This window comes from Ceratotherium simum, chromosome 16 (assembly GCF_057802395.1).
Source record: "Ceratotherium simum simum isolate JZ-2026a chromosome 16, ASM5780239v1, whole genome shotgun sequence".
Lineage (NCBI taxonomy): Eukaryota > Metazoa > Chordata > Mammalia > Perissodactyla > Rhinocerotidae > Ceratotherium > Ceratotherium simum.
In genome coordinates this window covers 13,306,038-13,322,180 of record NC_141915.1, presented here as the reverse complement: position 1 = coordinate 13,322,180, position 16,143 = coordinate 13,306,038, and the positions used below count along the sequence as shown (strand labels likewise).

At 43.3% G+C, this 16,143-nt stretch overlaps 1 protein-coding gene across 2 annotated transcripts in view; it reads left to right on the top strand.

Annotated features, from left to right (window-relative positions):
- The window catches only part of TEKT1 (tektin 1), a 29,534-nt gene that overhangs the window by 9,660 nt on the left and 3,731 nt on the right, over positions 1-16,143 (top strand). Inside the window, exons 3-6 of one of the 2 annotated variants that reach the window (XM_087440604.1) lie at positions 1,936-2,101; positions 7,331-7,459; positions 7,927-8,139; positions 10,002-10,224. In XM_087440604.1, coding sequence (XP_087296730.1) covers positions 1,936-2,101; positions 7,331-7,459; positions 7,927-8,139; positions 10,002-10,224 — 731 coding nt within the window. The remainder of the gene's footprint in view (positions 1-1,935; positions 2,102-7,330; positions 7,460-7,926; positions 8,140-10,001; positions 10,225-16,143) is intronic. The other variant, XM_014789657.2, reaches the window with a different exon arrangement.

Here is a 16,143-nt window from a genome sequence, read left to right as displayed (position 1 = left end):
AAAAGCACATTTAGAGAACAAGAGAGTGTTCTTGGAAATTAAAAATATGAGAGCAGGGGCTGGCCCCGTTGGTGTGTCTGTTAAGTTCCCATGTTCTGCTTCAGAGGCCCGGGGTTCACTAGTTTGGATCCTGGGCGAGGACCTACTCACCACTCATCAAGCCAAGCTGAGGCAGTGTCCCACATAGAAGAAATAGTAGAACCTAGAACTAGGATATACAACTATGCATTGAGGCTTTGGGGAGAAAAAAGAAAAAGAAGAGGAAGATTGGCAACAGATGTTAGCTCAGGGCCAATCTTCCTCAAAAAAAAAGAAATACTGATATAAAAAAAAATATGAGAGCAGAACACTTTTAAAAATCAAAAGAAGAGTTGAAAGATAAAGTTGAAGAATCTCCAGGAAGTAGGAAAAAAAAAAAGACAGAGATAGGTAGGTAACAGAAAAGAAAAGATAAGAAAATTAGAGGATCCGTCTGGAAGCTGAATATCTAATGGGAATTCCAGAAAGAGCACAGAGAAAAAGGAGCAGAGGAAATTGTCCACGAAAGAATACAAGAAAATTTCCTAGAACCCAAGGATCTAAGTTTTCACACGAAAAGGGCATGCCTAGTATCTGGCATAATAACTGAATAAGATTGACACCAGCGTGAAATTTTAGAACACTAGGAAAATAGAGAAGAAATTCTTAAAAGCTTTTCAGGTCACATACAAAGAATCAGGAATCAGAATGGTATCAGACTTCTCAACAGAAACTCTGGAAACTAGAAGGAAATGAAGCAATACCATTAAAATTGTAAATGAAAATTATTTACAACCTATAAGTCTATACTTGAATATAATCAATTGCTGAGGGTAGAATAAAGGCATTTTCAGACTTGCAAGTTTTCAAAAATTTTACCTCACATGTATCCATTTCTTAGGAAGTTCCTGAAGGATGTGCTTCAGCACTTTGAAGGAGTAAAGCAAGAAAGAGGAAGAAATGAAATCCAGGAAATAGAATTCCAACACATGAGAAGGGTGAAAGGAATTTCTAGAATGATGGTGAAGCAGTCACAGGATGAGAGCCACATAGCTAACTGGAGAGCGACCCACCTAGATTGGAGCAGGAGGAGAAAGCACCCAGGAGAGAGGTCTCTAGGAAAGAAACAAAATCAATAGATGACTTGATGGATTTGAATATATTGAGAGGATATTTATAGTTCTGTCAGAAAGTTTGAAGAAAAACTAATAATTAGTATATGGAAAGTGAATCAAAAATACAATTATTAACCCCTCCCAAACCCAAAAAGTTGTACAAGAAATTTATCATAGTATATTACATGGTTCAGGTTTAAGTAGCATTTACATATTTACGATAATATAGACAAACGTTAAGTTATTATTTAACAACATGGTGATACAGCTATATTGGGAAGATGGAAGGACCATCTTGTGTGTAGGTTGTATAAGAGCAAATCCTTATCTCTCATCATAGGAAATCAATAGATAATATTAAAACCGATAATGAATAATAGCAATGTAAGCAAATGCCAGAAGAAATACTAAAAGTGGTTGCTTCCAGAAAGTAGGAGTGGGTAGGGATGGGTCAGAGAATTGTTTTCAAACAATATACATTTATATCTTTGATACAATTAAAAGTTATTAAAAACAGTGGGCATTGAAGTGTTAGAATCAAGTGTGGAATGATCTTTGGATTAATTTGATGTTGAATATAAGAAGAAATATCTTCCTCCCTCCATCCTGCCCTCCCTCCCTCCATCCCTTCTATCCTTCCTGCTAGTAAACACTTACAAGGATGAAAAGATGCCCCAAGTAGCACAGCTCTAAGAAGAATAGAACACATCTCAGGTAGTTTTACAATAGTCTTCGAGTTTCTAATCCAAAAGTTGGCCGCATTGGGAGATTAACCCTGGTGTAACTTCTCTGTGTGCTTCAGAACAGAGACTTGAGGAAGTCAGGTTCTGGAAGAAGGAGTTAGATGACAAACTTGAGCAGCTTGTGTATGCAACCGAAGATCTGCTCATATATCAGACCAGACTGGAGAAAGCCCTGGAGAGCCTGAAAGAGCCCTTGCACATCACTCAGACGTGCCTGGAATACAGGTAGGAGGGAAGGTTCTTCAAATGAATGATCTGTTGTGAGAAATGAAATGCAGGGTAGAAGAGCTGACTGTGCTAGGTGGTGGGTTAGAGTGAGGCAAATGAGCATGTGTTCTTTTAGATCCTGAAATTATCTTGTTATGCCTGTGGTGCTGGGCAGTGGAAGGAGCACTGGACTAGGTTCATGTCTAAACTCTGCTCTTGACTAACTTAAATATAAGTTAAGACTACATTTGGCTATGGGTAATCAGAAAACCACAAAATAACGTTGAACTTAAATAAGATAGTTTCTTTCTCTCACATTTAAGGAGTCTGGAGATAGTCAGTTCAGGGTTGGCATGGTGCCCCACAGTGTCAGGTTTTCTATCTTGTTGCTCCACTGCACATGGCTTTTACTCCCAAGGTTACCTTGTGACTCAAGATGGCAGCTGGAGCGCCAGCCATTTTGTTTGCATTCCAGCAAGTAGGAATAATTAGGATTTGGCATTCACCATTTCCGCTTGCATCCCATTGACCATAACTTAGTCATATGGCCACACCAATAGAAACTGGGACATGGTAGTCTTTATTTTGGGCAGGCAGAGTGGATACAGTTACTAGAGGACAACAAGTCTGCTCCAATACCCGGAGCCAACAGAAGCCCTTTGTAATCCAGAGAGCACTGTGCAAATATACCTTTTTATTATAATTTCCCTCCTCTAAGGCCTATGAATAGGATGATCCTCTGTGGGGTGATACTGGTTTCCAGACCTGTTCCCCGTCACCACCCTGGCTGGTGCACCCGAACAGGTCTTCTTGCTGCCGGTGTGGGCCACTCAATCCAGTGCATCCTCCACACTGGCTGTTGAGCGAACTTTTCCAAATGCAGATTTTTACAGGTCATCCCCATGCTCAAAATTCTTTAATTACAACCCCATGCCCTGATACCTTCAAGATGAAGTTCAAACTTCTCGGCCTAGCGAACAAGGTTCGTCATGACTGGGCCCCCAGGGGCCTCTCCATGCCCGTAGCTCACGCCCAGTAGTGGGAGATGTTTAGTGTGCTGAGCTTCTTGCCAAACACACCAAGGCCCTGTCCACGCCGTTCCCTCTTCCTGGAAGCCCTGTTCCCCCAGTGAGCTTAGCAAGGACCCTCTGCGGCCGCCAGGCAGCAGTGTCCCCAGGCAGATTCAGAGTCTGTGAAGCAAAGGGAAGTAGCAGGTGATCAGAGGCCGGCATCCAGTTGGCTCAAGTTTACGCCTAAGGGTGGTTAGAAGGTGGATGTTGCTAAGCTGATTGAGTACGTGCTACTGTGCGCCAGGTACCGTGATGCCTGCTTTTATAGCTCATCTGTTCTTGCCACGACCCTAGGAAGTGCTAATACGGTCATGCATCGCTTAACAACAGGGATACGTTCTGAGAGATGCGTCATTAAGTGATTTCGTCATTGTGCGAACATCACAGAGTGTACTTACCCAAACCTAGATGGTCTAGCCTACTATGCACCTAGAGTATATGGTAATAATCTTAGGGGACCGTCACATATGCGGTCGGTCATTGACTGAAACGTGATACACGGTGCATGACTGTAGATGGCCCCATTTCACAGAAGAGGAAACCGAGGCACAGATAAGTTATACAGCATGCCTAAGGCCACACAGCTGGTGGGTAGTGGAGCCTTCGTCCCAAGCACTGTCATTCAGGGTGGAAAAGACCGAAATATCCGGTGGTAACTGGTCAATTTGGGGAGTAACACAGCATAGTGATTGAAAGCTTGTCTAATCCCAGTTCTGTGACATTAGGTCGGTTACTTAACCTCTCTGAAACTGTTTCCTCACCTGTACTTGAAAGGGTTAAGTGAGAATATTCATTGGAAAAGCCCAGCACAATGCCTGTCACATAGTGTGTGCTCGGGGGTGGGGTAATATTAATGTTGTCATTATTATTATTATTATCATCATAAAGCATTTTTCTGGATTCAAATCTTTGTCAAAAAACAGGACTAGAGTCAAGAAAGGAAACATGTCTTTTTTTTTTTTCATTATATATATATTTTTTAAATTTTTTGTTTATTGCAGTAACATTGGTTTATAACATTGTAAAAATTTCAGGTGTACATCATTGTACTTCTATTTCTGCATGGACCACATCATGTTCACCACCAAAATACTAATTACAACCCATCACCACACACATGCACCAAATTATCCCTTTCACCCTCCTCCCTCCCCCCCTCCCCTCTGGCAACCACCGATCCAATCTCTGTCCCTATGTATCCGTCCATTGTTGTCACTATCTACTACTTAATGAAGGAAATCATACGGTATTTGACCTTCTCCCTCTGACTTATTTCACTTTGCATTATACCCTCAATGTCCATCCATGTTGTCACAAATGGCTGGATTTCGTCGTTTCTTATGGCTGAGTAGTATTCCATTGTGTATATATACCACAGCTTCTTTATCCATTCGTCCCTTGATGGGCACTTAGGTTGCTTCCAAGTCTTGGCTATTGTGAATAAGGCTGCAATGAACACAGGGGTGCATGTACCTTTGCAAATTGGTGTTTTCAAGTTCTTTGGATAAATACCCAACAGTGGAATAGCTGGATCATATGGTAGTTCTATCGCTGATTTTTTGAGGAATCTCCATACTGTTTTCCATAGTGGCTGCACCAGTTTGCACTCCCACCAGCAGTGTATGAGAGTTCCCTTCTCTCCACATCCTCTCCAACACATGTTGTTTCCTGTCTTGTTAATTATAGCCATTCTGATGGGCGTGAGGTGATATCTCATTGTAGTTTTGATTTGCATTTCCCTGATAACTAGTGATTTTGAACATCTTTTCATGTGTCTGTTGGCCATCTGTATATCTTCTTTGGAGAAATGTCTGTTCAGGTCTTTTGCCCATTTTTTAATTGGGTTGGTAGTTTTTTTGTTGTTGAGATGCATGAGTTCTTTATATATTTTGGAGATTAAGCCCTTATCAGATGTATGGTTTGCAAATATCTTCTCCTAATTGTTAGGTTGTCTTTTCGTTTTGTTGATGGTTTCCTTTGCTGTGCAGAAGCTTTTTAGTTTGATGTAGTCCCATTTGTTTATTTTTTCTATTGTTTCTCTTGCCCGGTCAGATGTGGTGTTTGAAAAGATGTTGCTAAGACCGATGTCGAAGAGCGTACTGCCTATGTTTTTTTCTAGAACTTTCACAGTTTCAGGTCTTACATTCAAGTCTTTAATCCATTTGGAGTTAATTTTTGTGTATGGTGTAAGGTAAGGATCTACTTTCATTTTTGCATATGGCTATCCAGTTTTCCCAACACCATTTGTTGAAGAGACTTTCTTTTCCCCATTGTATGTTCTTGGCTCCTTTGTCAAAGATTAGCTGTCCATAGATGTGTGGGTTTATTTCTGGGCTTTCGATTCTATTCCACTGATCTGTGTGTCTGTTTTTGTGCCAGTACCATGCTGTTTTGGTTACTATAGCTTTGTAGTATATTTTGAAGTCAGGGAGTGTGATACCTCCAGCTTTGTTCTTTTTTCTCAGGATTCCTTTAGCTATTCGGGGTCTTTTGTTGTTCCATATAAATTTTAGAATTCTTTGTTCTATTTCTGTGAAAAATGTTGTTGGAACTTTGATAGGGATTGCATTGAATCTATAGATGGCTTTAGGAAGTATGGACATCTTAACTATGTTAATTCTTCCAATCTAAGAGCATGGAATATCTTTCCATTTCTTTGTGTCTTCTTCAATTTCTTTCAGCAATGTTTTATAGTTTTCGGTGTACAGATCTTTCACCTCTTTGGTTAAGTTTATTCCTAGGTATTTAATTCTTTTTGTTGCAATTGTAAATGGGATGGTATTCTTAATTTCTCTTTCTGCTACTTCGTTGTTAGTGTACAGAAATGCAACTGATTTTTGTATGTTGATTTTGTATCCTGCAACTTTACCATATTCGTTTATTACTTCTAAAAGTTTTCTGGTGGATTCTTTAGGGTTTTCTATATATAAAATCATGTCATCTGCAAATAGTGACAGTTTCACTTCTTCCTTTCCAATTTGGATCCCTTTTATTTCTTTCTCTTGCCTGATTGCTCTGGCTAGGACTTCCAATACTATGTTAAATAGGAGTGGTGACAGTGGGCATCCTTGTCTGGTTCCTGTTCTTAGAGGGATAGCTTTCAGTTTTTCACCATTGAGGATAATATTAGCTGTGGGTTTCTCATATATGGTCTTTATTATGTTGAGGTACTTTCCTTCTATACCCATTTTATTCAGAGTTTTTATCATAAATGGATGCTGGATCTTGTCAAATGCTTTCTCTGCATCTATTGAGATGATCATGTGAGTTTTGTTCTTCATTTTATTAATGTGGTGTATTACGTTGATTGATTTGCGAATGTTAAACCATCCCTGCATACCTGGAATAAATCCCACTTGATCATGGTGTATAATCTTTTTAACGTATTGTTGTATGCGATTTGCTAGTATTTTGTTGAGGATTTTCGCATCGATGTTCATCAGTGATATTGGCCTGTAATTTTCTTTTTTTGTGTTGTGCTTGTCTGGTTTTGGTATCAGGGTAATGTCAGCTTCGTAGAATGAGTTAGGGAGCTTCCCCCCCTCCTCAATTGTTTGGAAGAGTTTGAGAAGGATAGGTATTAAGTCTTCTTTGAATGTTTGGTAGAATTCACCAGGGAAGCCGTCTGGTCCTGGACTTTTATTTTTGGGGAGGTTTTTGATTACTGTTTCGATCTCCTTACTGGTGATTGGTCTATTCAAATTCTCTACTTCTTCTTGATCCAGTTTTGGAAGGTTGTATGATTCTAAGAATTTATCCATTTCTTCCAGATTGTCGAATTGGTTGGCATATAGTTTTTCATAGTATTCTCTTATAATCTTTTGTATTTCTGAGGTGTCTGTTGTAACCTCTCCTTTTTCTGGATTCAAATCTTTGTCAAAAAACAGGACTAGAGTCAAGAAAGGAAACATGTCTTTAAATTCTAAGTCAAAAGACAATGTTTCCAATAAATAGGTAAGAAGGAGAAGGCTTCAGAACTGATGGCCAAATTGAGGGGGAAAAATCCATCTGGATGTTGTGAAGTTGCATAGACACTAACTAATGCACATCCCCCACCATGTCATCTGGATGGATCAGGCGCTGCTCAAGCCGGTTATCCAGTTAGTTTCAATGTCCAGATGTTAGCACAGACCAAGCTGCGTCCTGGCATGTGTTGGATGACCATTCTCTCGGTCAGGGAGAAGCGAGTTGGCATTGACTTGGTGCATGATGAAGTGGAGCAGGAGCTGATAAAGGAGGCTGAGATCATCCGGGGGGTGATGGCCCTGCTGACCCGCACCTTGGAGGAGACGTCCGAGCAGATCAGGTATGGCTTTCTGGGGCCTGCCCTCCATGTCTCCACGGGGCAGATCTAGAAGAGGCAGTGCCCACAAAGGCCAGGCCCACGGCACAGAAAGATTGGGCTTTAATGCTCCCACCAGCACTTTCCATGCTCTGAGGTGGTCCAGGAACACTCCGAGTTGAGACCTGGACAACCTCTCATACATAACCATTGCCCTCTGGTGGTGGGTGGGGATGGAGTCAGATTTCACTCCGATTATAAACTGGAGGACACTGGAGCTGTTCCCTGCTAGACTGACCTCACACATACAGCATGCCACAGTAGTGACATCAGAAAATGTCACAGTCGGAGGGAGGAACTTGAAGTCCAGGCTTGGTTACCTTAATCTGTCACCAAGCCTCTAATGGTACGTGTGTGTGTGTTGGGGGATGGAAGGCGGGGAGGCAGTGCCGCCATCCTGTGCTAGACCTAGCTGGAGCTTCATTTTCCAGGGTCTCCCGAGAACTCGTAGGTGCCGCCTGGGCATTCCAGAGGGAGAAACCTGTGCCTTCTCCCTTCAGGCTGAACCGCTCTGCCAAGTACAATCTTGAAAAGGATTTGAGGGACAAGTTTGCGGCTCTGACCATCGATGACATCTGCTTCTCACTCAACAACAACTCGCCGAACATCAGATATGCTGAGAACGTCGTGAGGATTGAACCAAAGTGAGTGGGTCCCTGGCTGCGGGCCTGGCTGTGCCATCGTCCCCTCTGCTCTGTAATGTCCCAGGGCTTCTCAGGCAGGCAGGCTGGTCCCTGACAGCAGGGTGGGGGCTAGCGAGAGGTGGGCTTGGGGCAAAGGTGGGTGCCGGGCAGTGACTGCCCTGACACAGGGCCCCGAGCCTCCTCGGTCCTCCAGGTTAGGCCCCACTTTAAGAGAATCTGATGTAAAATCTTTAAACATTTATAATTTATTCATTTACCTATTCATGTTTTTAACAAGTAAAAGAATCTAAAAAGGTAACAAGGGCAACTTAATAATTTCCTCCCATCTCCCTTTTCCCATTATTGAACCCCCTGAGATAACCAGTGTTGTCTGTATGTTCCTACAAACATGTGTATACACTCACACACACATTTTATTTTGTTCACAAAAATGAGATTATACTATGTACCTTTTCTGTAACATCTAACTTATGTTTTTCAATTAACGTCACATCACAGACCTAACATTCTAATTTTTAAAACGTTCTTTTTGAAGTAAAACATACATATAGAAAAGTGCATGAATACTAATAAACATAGTTTAATGAATTATCACTGTTTTAGTTATCTTTTTCTGTATAACAAGCTGCCCCAAATTTAGCAGCTTACAGCAGTAAACATGTGTTGTCTCACGGTTTCTGTGGGTCAGGAACCCAGGCACTGCTCAGCAGGGTGCCTTGAGCTCACGTCTCGTGAGGTTGTGGTCAAGCTGTCTGCTGGGGCTGCATCTCATCTGAAGGCTCGGCTGGGGTGCGATGGGGATCTACTTCAGAGCTGACTCGTGTGGTGTGTAGTTATAGCAGGCCTTGCCACGTGAGCCTCTCCACAGGGCTGTCTCGTGACGTGGCAGCTGGCTTCTCCCACAGTGAGTGACCCAAGAAAAAGCAAGAGAGAGAGAGAGTGTTCCCAAGACAGAGTCACAATTTTCTTTTAACCTAATCCCAGACATGACATCGCATCACTTCTATTGGTGAGAAATGAGTCAATGAGTTCATCACACAACTCAAGGGGAGGGGGTTACACAACAGTGTGAATACCAGCAGGCGGGGTCATTGGGGGCCATCTCAGGGGCTGCCTCTAATCACACCGTGAACAATCCCCATGTAACCACCAACCAGGTTAAGAAATAAAACATTATCCCAACACAGAGACCCCCACCCTGTCCCACTCTTGATCAATACCCTCTCCCTCCTCCCCAAAGATAACCACATTCCTGACTCCTAATAGGCTTGTTTTGCCTGCTTTTGTACTTATTAGATAGCATCATATACTATCCATTTTGTGTGTGTGTGTCAGTTTTCTTCCAATCAACATTATTTTGTGATTCACCTATATTGTTGCATAAAGCAGTTCCTTGTCAAACTGGCAATTTATTTGTTTATTTATATCAGTATGGACTCATGGTTTCCTATTTTATTCAGTGTATTATAATGTTACTATTATTATATATTTTGATACTCAAATTGTCGCTACCAGTCTGATCTTGACCAAGTTACTCCATCTTTCTGAGCCTTAATTTTCCTCATCTGTAAGATGGGGGTTATAAAAGTTAGCTCACTAGGCCATCGTGAGGATTAAATGAGACAATGTCTGTGAAGTGCCAGCCCAGTGCCTGGTACAGAGTAGGTAGTTTTCCCAAAGTGACAGCAATTGCCACTGACAGACCCCTGTTTGCTCTGCCTAGAGGTGGGGAAATGTTCTAGGTGCTTCCAATGGTGGAGGTGGGCTTAGCTTCCAGAGGATTCCCAGGAGCTTGTCCCCTTCCCACACCCCCTTTCCCAGCCCAAACATGCTGTGAATGAGATGCGCGGCTTCTGTTTCAGCTCTGTGAGTCTGGAAGACTGGCTGGACTTCTCCAACGCCAATGTGGAGAAGGCTGACAAGCAGAGGAACAACTCCCTGATGCTGAAGGCCCTGGTGGACCGAGTCCTGTCCCAGACGGCCAGTGACCTGCGCAAGCAATGTGATGTGGTGGACACTGCGTTCAGGAATGGGCTGAAGGAGACCAAGGATGCCAGGGACAAGCTGGCTGATCATCTGGCCAAGGTGAGCTCCCTGGAGGGAACAGAGAAGAGTGTGTGGAGATGAAGAATGCCCCCTGGGCCAGGCCGTTGGCCTTCTGGGCCTCTGGTTGTGGGTTAACTAAGGAGTGAGGGTCATTCATGTCTCTCCATCTTAGCTGTAGGCTTTGGGCTTTTGGGGACTAGAGTGGGACTTGACCCCATTCTGGGCCTCCTTTGTCTCTCACTGCTGCAAAGAGCAGGTCGTTTCCCCTCTCTGGTCCTCAGTTCCTCGTTATGTGAAATACGGAGACGGACTATATGGTCTCGGACATCCTTTATGACTCCGAAGTTCCATAAGTTGAATGCAAGTGATTTCTCCAACCCCAGCTGCAACTTCAGGATTCTGGCTGGTTGTCCCTCCCGGTTATCCAGTGATGTGCTGGTAAACTGGCTCTCAGGAAAAAAAGGCCCTGACTCGTAGAATTTGCAGATTTCCGTGGTGTAAATACTTCTACCGTGGTCAGTTTCAAGCTACCCATTTAACAATGGTCTGGAGAAATTCCTGAATGTGTAGCAATCAGAGCCCACATGGGCCAGCTCCAGCACCCCTCCCTCACCAGCGAGGACCCCGGATCCTGAGCTTAGAGGACCCCCCCACAGGCCCGGCTCAGGGACGCTGAGAAGTAGAGTCTAGCGGAACAAGTGCTGGATTTGGCTGAAGATATGTGGGCCCAAATCCCAGCCCTGTGACAGGCCAGCTGAGGCCTTCAGCAGATCCCTCAAGCCCTCTGAGCCTTGTGCCTCACCCGTAGCGTTGGGACAGTAACAGCCGCCTAATGTGGCCACCGTTAGCCCAGCCCTTGCATTTTACTGGTGGTGAAACTGAGACACAGCAGAAGGTTCTCCAGGTGGCAGGGTGCAGCGCTGGCAGCCTGGGACCGGAGCCCAGGCCTGCTCAACTCCCAGAGCCCCGTTGTCCTGCTGCTGCATCTGTACCTTGCCCTCCTGGAACCAGAGTCCAGCTGTAAGACAAGATTTACCTGTGTGACGAGCAGGACAAACCGGAATGCAGTCAAAGTTTACACTGCAATATTCAGCAAAAGGAGAGGTGGAAGTGCCTTGTGGGGAAGCGTGTACACTCCAGAGCCGACAGCCTGGGTTTGAACTGGGGCTTCAACACTTCTGTGTGATCTCGGGGAGCTCACCTAATGTTTGGTGTTCTTTTATGAGATGGTCAGTCAGGTGTAGCCACGAGGACATAGGAGGCTCCGGAAAACACAGTTTATCCTCACAGCGCCTAGAGACGGGAGGCAGGGCTTGCCACGTAGGGCCGTATGGGAAGGACGTTAGGGTGGTCAGGAGGCAGATGACAGGAGTGAGGGGAAGGTTTAGGCCACAGCCTTTATTGGGGTTTCCTCAGGACAGGCAAGGAGCAGGGTGAGCAGTTTAAGATCAGCTAGTTTGAATAATTTCAGTGGGCTCTGGCCTACAGAGTCGTCCCTAGCTCCCTGGCACCTGGCCCTGAGATGATTAGGACAGAGGAATATTGCCTCCTGGGGTGTAAGGGCCAGATAGAGGAGGGATGGTTCTGGACTGGTCAGTGTGCATATCAAAGGCATGCTCAGGCTGGGTGCTTGGCCATCTCTAAGCACTGGCTAGCCCAGGGAGGGCCAGTCTCTCCCCACCTATACAGGTTTTTTAAGGCATCAAAACATCATAATATATAGAAAATTAAAAATATTTATGATATACTTTAGTTCCCTGTTTCTTAGTTTCCTCATTGATGAGATGGACAGCAATAGTGCTCACCCCCCAGGGTTGGTCAGGGTGAAATTAGACAACCCAGATCAAATACCTAGGACAATGCCTGGCACATACCAATTTTACACACACACACACACACACACACACACACACACATACATACATATATATAATTTGTGTATATATAATCAATATAATATAATATATAATCAATAAAAATTGGCTAATGAATAATAAGAATAAAAGTAGCCCCAGAATAGTCCAGAGGCTTCCTGGTGGAGTAAGAAATTAGTCTGGGCCTGGAAGGATGGCTCTGAGGGGAGGAGAGACCATTGTAAGAGGCAAGCAGCTGGCTTGTGCTGCGGCCTGCGAGCAGCCCAGTCCCGCTGGAGGAGGCAGTCCCTGCAGGAGCCGGGAGCCGTCTGCTGAGGGCTTGGAAGTGACATCTAAAATGAACATCCAAAATGGCCTGGACTGGCGAGAATGATGGACTAAAACAAATTAGGTGAGATTCAACAGGGACAAAAGTAAGGTCTTTCACATGGGTCTAAAAAAATCAATTGTACCAGCACACAAGGGCTTAGGGGCAGCAGGAAGAGTGAAGATTTTAGGTGAAAGAAAGTTTGGAACAAACCAATCAGAGGCAGGAGGTAACTGGGACACGGGAACTAATGGTCCTCCTCTCTGTGGTGGTAAGGCCCTTCCTGGAGGGCTGTTAGTAATAATAGCACTGATGACGAAGGTGATGGTCATGTGGACTGAGTGCCAGGCCCTGTGCTGGGTGTGCCACATATACGCCGCTGTGCCTTAGCAACCCTGGAATGGGTAGATAGTATTATCACCCCCATTTCAAAGATGAGGAAACTGAGGCCGAGAAGGGTTAACTACTTGGTCAAGCCTCATGACTAACAAGTGGCAGAGTTGGGTGTTGACACCAGGTCTGTCTGACTCCTCAGCTCGCACCTATCGCTCCCCCACATTGTGGGGGAAGCACAGAGACCATGTCCCCTTCTGGCCTCGCCCCGCAGGAGGGACCAGGAGGACTCTAGAGCACATCCAGGGGGCAGCCTGATGAAGGAGGGGCGTGGGACAGGGGCTTTGCAGTTGAGAGAACCAAGACTAGGGCAGTGCTGTCCAGGAGGAATGTAATGCAAGCCACACACGTCCTGTTAAATTTCCTAGCAGCTGCTTTAAAAAAAGTAAAAAGAAGCAGGTGAAGTGAATTGTTATGCATTTATTTAACCCAATATATCAAAAATATCACTTCAACATGTCATCAACATAAATAATTAATAATATATTTTACTTTTTTTAACTTTTTTTAACTAAGTCCTCAAAATCTGATGTGTATTTTGCACTTACAGCTCATCTCGTTTAGGAGGAGGCACATTTCCCCACTCAGTGGCCACATGTGGCTAGTGGCTGCTATGTTGGCACAGCTCTGGGGGAACAGGGTCTCCTCCCTCAACTATGGGAAGGGTTGTGAGTGGGTTCATGTAAGAGAAATGAGCTAAGAGATGGTGGCCGCAAATTGGGTGGAGCCACGAGAGATAACCAACATTTAATCTGAAATCATTTTAATATTCAGAAGAGTCATGGCCTAAGAGACAGAAGGTATATGAAAAAAGGCAGGATTCCATCAAGTTCGAAGGCCTTAGGAGTTAGCAGGGGGAAACTATTTACATCTCTTAAGAGCCAAAAAATTTTAAGATCCCATTAGGAGGCACAGCCAGCTGGGTGAGGGTGGCGTTGTTCTGCAAATGGAAGGATTAGGGAATGTGTACTTTGAATGACTCTGAGACCCGCCACCCCCATCTGGAGACACAACTTAGGTTCTATGAGAAAAGGCTCCATCTGGTTACCCTCTGGCCAGAAGCCTCCCTGGCCATGAAGAGACTCAGCAAGCTGAGAAGACGGCCTCCAAATTAAAGGGTAGGGTAACCCCCATTTTATTTCTGATGACACAATAGTTTCTTTATTGGGAAAAGCATATTTTAACCCCAGCAAAATCTAGAATTAAGAATAGCAATGTTTAAAATAATATAACCCAGGGTTTAGATTACTTTAAGGGGTCAGAAAAATTTTTCTATAAAGGGTCAGATAGTAAATATTTTAGGCTTTGTGGGCCCAGAGACAAAATCAAGGATATTATGTAGGTATTTACATAATGAGAAAGAAAACAAATTTCCACAGATTCTTCATTGACAAAATTAAAAATACAATAATAATAATTGAGTATAGTTTTTATAGATGAGAAGAAGGGGATTCTTTTGGGGGAGGATAATTTGTTTTGTGGGGGTTCCAAGTTAGTATTTTCTATCAAAACCTATTGCAAATTCATCTGTTAATGCTGACCTGTAGTGAAAATGTCTTTTCCTTCAGATAGTTACTGCCAAGTACTGATAACAATCTATGAGCATAGGATTTTAATTGGATGTGTTCATCACTTGGAAGGCATTTATAGAATTCTGTTCGATTCTTCTCCTGATATTTGCCTTTTAGCATGGCATTACATTTCAGATTAATCACTTCCAGTTGAAGGTGGGTAGAAGCTCTTCAATTGCACAGTTAAGTGGGTTATGAAATATGGAAATTTCCTTTGCACTTGCTTTGAGGTCCAAAAGACACTGCTGGAACTTGGAAATGTTTCTTCTGAGACTGTGTGGGAATGGAGGTCTTGCTTCTTGATTTAACTTTTGACAGCACAGGAAGTGCGCAAGGCAGCTTGATATTACTTGCGATTCAGTCACGTTAGCTGTTGAGATGACTTCGCCGCAGTGTAAGCTTTGCGTGTAAGTCCTTCTACCCTGTGATTTTAGGTTGGATTCATTAAGAAATATTATTAAGTCTGCAGCAAAAGCTAATTTCCAAAACCGTTCAGTGTTGGTAATAGTGGCTGAGGGTGGTTCTTCTCCTTCAGAAAAATTTCAGTCTTGGTCTTGAGCTAAAATAAACCACAAGAAAATTCTACCACTGCTAAACCATTGAATCACTGAGTAGTAGGGCAAGTCAGGATATTCAGCTTCTGTTTCCAACAAAACTCACAGAACCGATGATGGTCAAATCTGTGAGAGCTAAGGAGGATACTATTGATGCTACTGGTTCAATAATGTGTGATGGATCCAAATATCTTCTGCAGAGTCCTTTCTGATGAATAATAAAATGAATAACCATGGGCTTTAAACAGCTTCCGTTTCTGCAAGCTCTGTACATATGTTTAACTAAGACTTTTTTCCTCTCAATTCATATTTGTGCCATCATCAGCTGTCACACTTCGTAGCAGATTCTACTTCAGGTTGTATTGAATTAATGTTGTCTCAACTTTTTGAAAATATCCTCGCCTGTCGTTATTTCACGTGACTGTTACAGAGGCTAATTCTTTAGTCACTTCCAACTCAGCACTGACTCCTGGAATAAACAACACTGAACCGTATCAGAACACCTGCCAACTCATGAAGAGCAAAGGAAAACCATCCAAAATTATGTGCCTTGTGTTTTCATTGACTCTTGATGTTGTTCCAATGTCCCTAACTCTTCGAGCCACCATTCTTGCAGAAAGACTAATAGGTTTAAACAAATTTGTATTCTCTGGACGCCCTCCTGAGCTGCTGCAGTCAAACGTGATTTAATTAACTCAATGTGAGTAAATGGCTTTCCTTGCTTGGCTGGCAAATGAGCCACTTGGAATCTTCCTTTGATTGCAGCCCCATTTTCATTTTTCTGAAGAAATTCTGCAGTGATGAGATATTCTGTTTTAAATTTATAATCTTTCTGGTCATTGCTCTTGTGTGAGTTGGGAATATTGTGACGGATGCTTAGTCTGGTAATGTCGACGTATACCATGCTTTTTCGGCACAGCTATGGTGTCATTGCATAATAAACACAATGCTCTGCTATCTAATTGATAACACAACAGACGTTTCACTATGCCTTAAAAGTGCAACACAGAGCCCACTTTTCTTGTTTTAACATGATGGGTATGCACTGGTAATAAAAAATAAAATAAGATGTCACTGTATGGTGATACATGTAGCACTCGGAAAGCTGTCAAGTTATAACCGTGTCCTTGGGACTTGTAGTGCTCTGGACAGCAGCGCAAAGCAGTGAGAGCATAGGGTACAGTCTGTTGCAACATTGTACTTCAAAAGCAGCCATATATAAATGAATGAGCCTGACTGCGTTCCAATAAAACTTTATT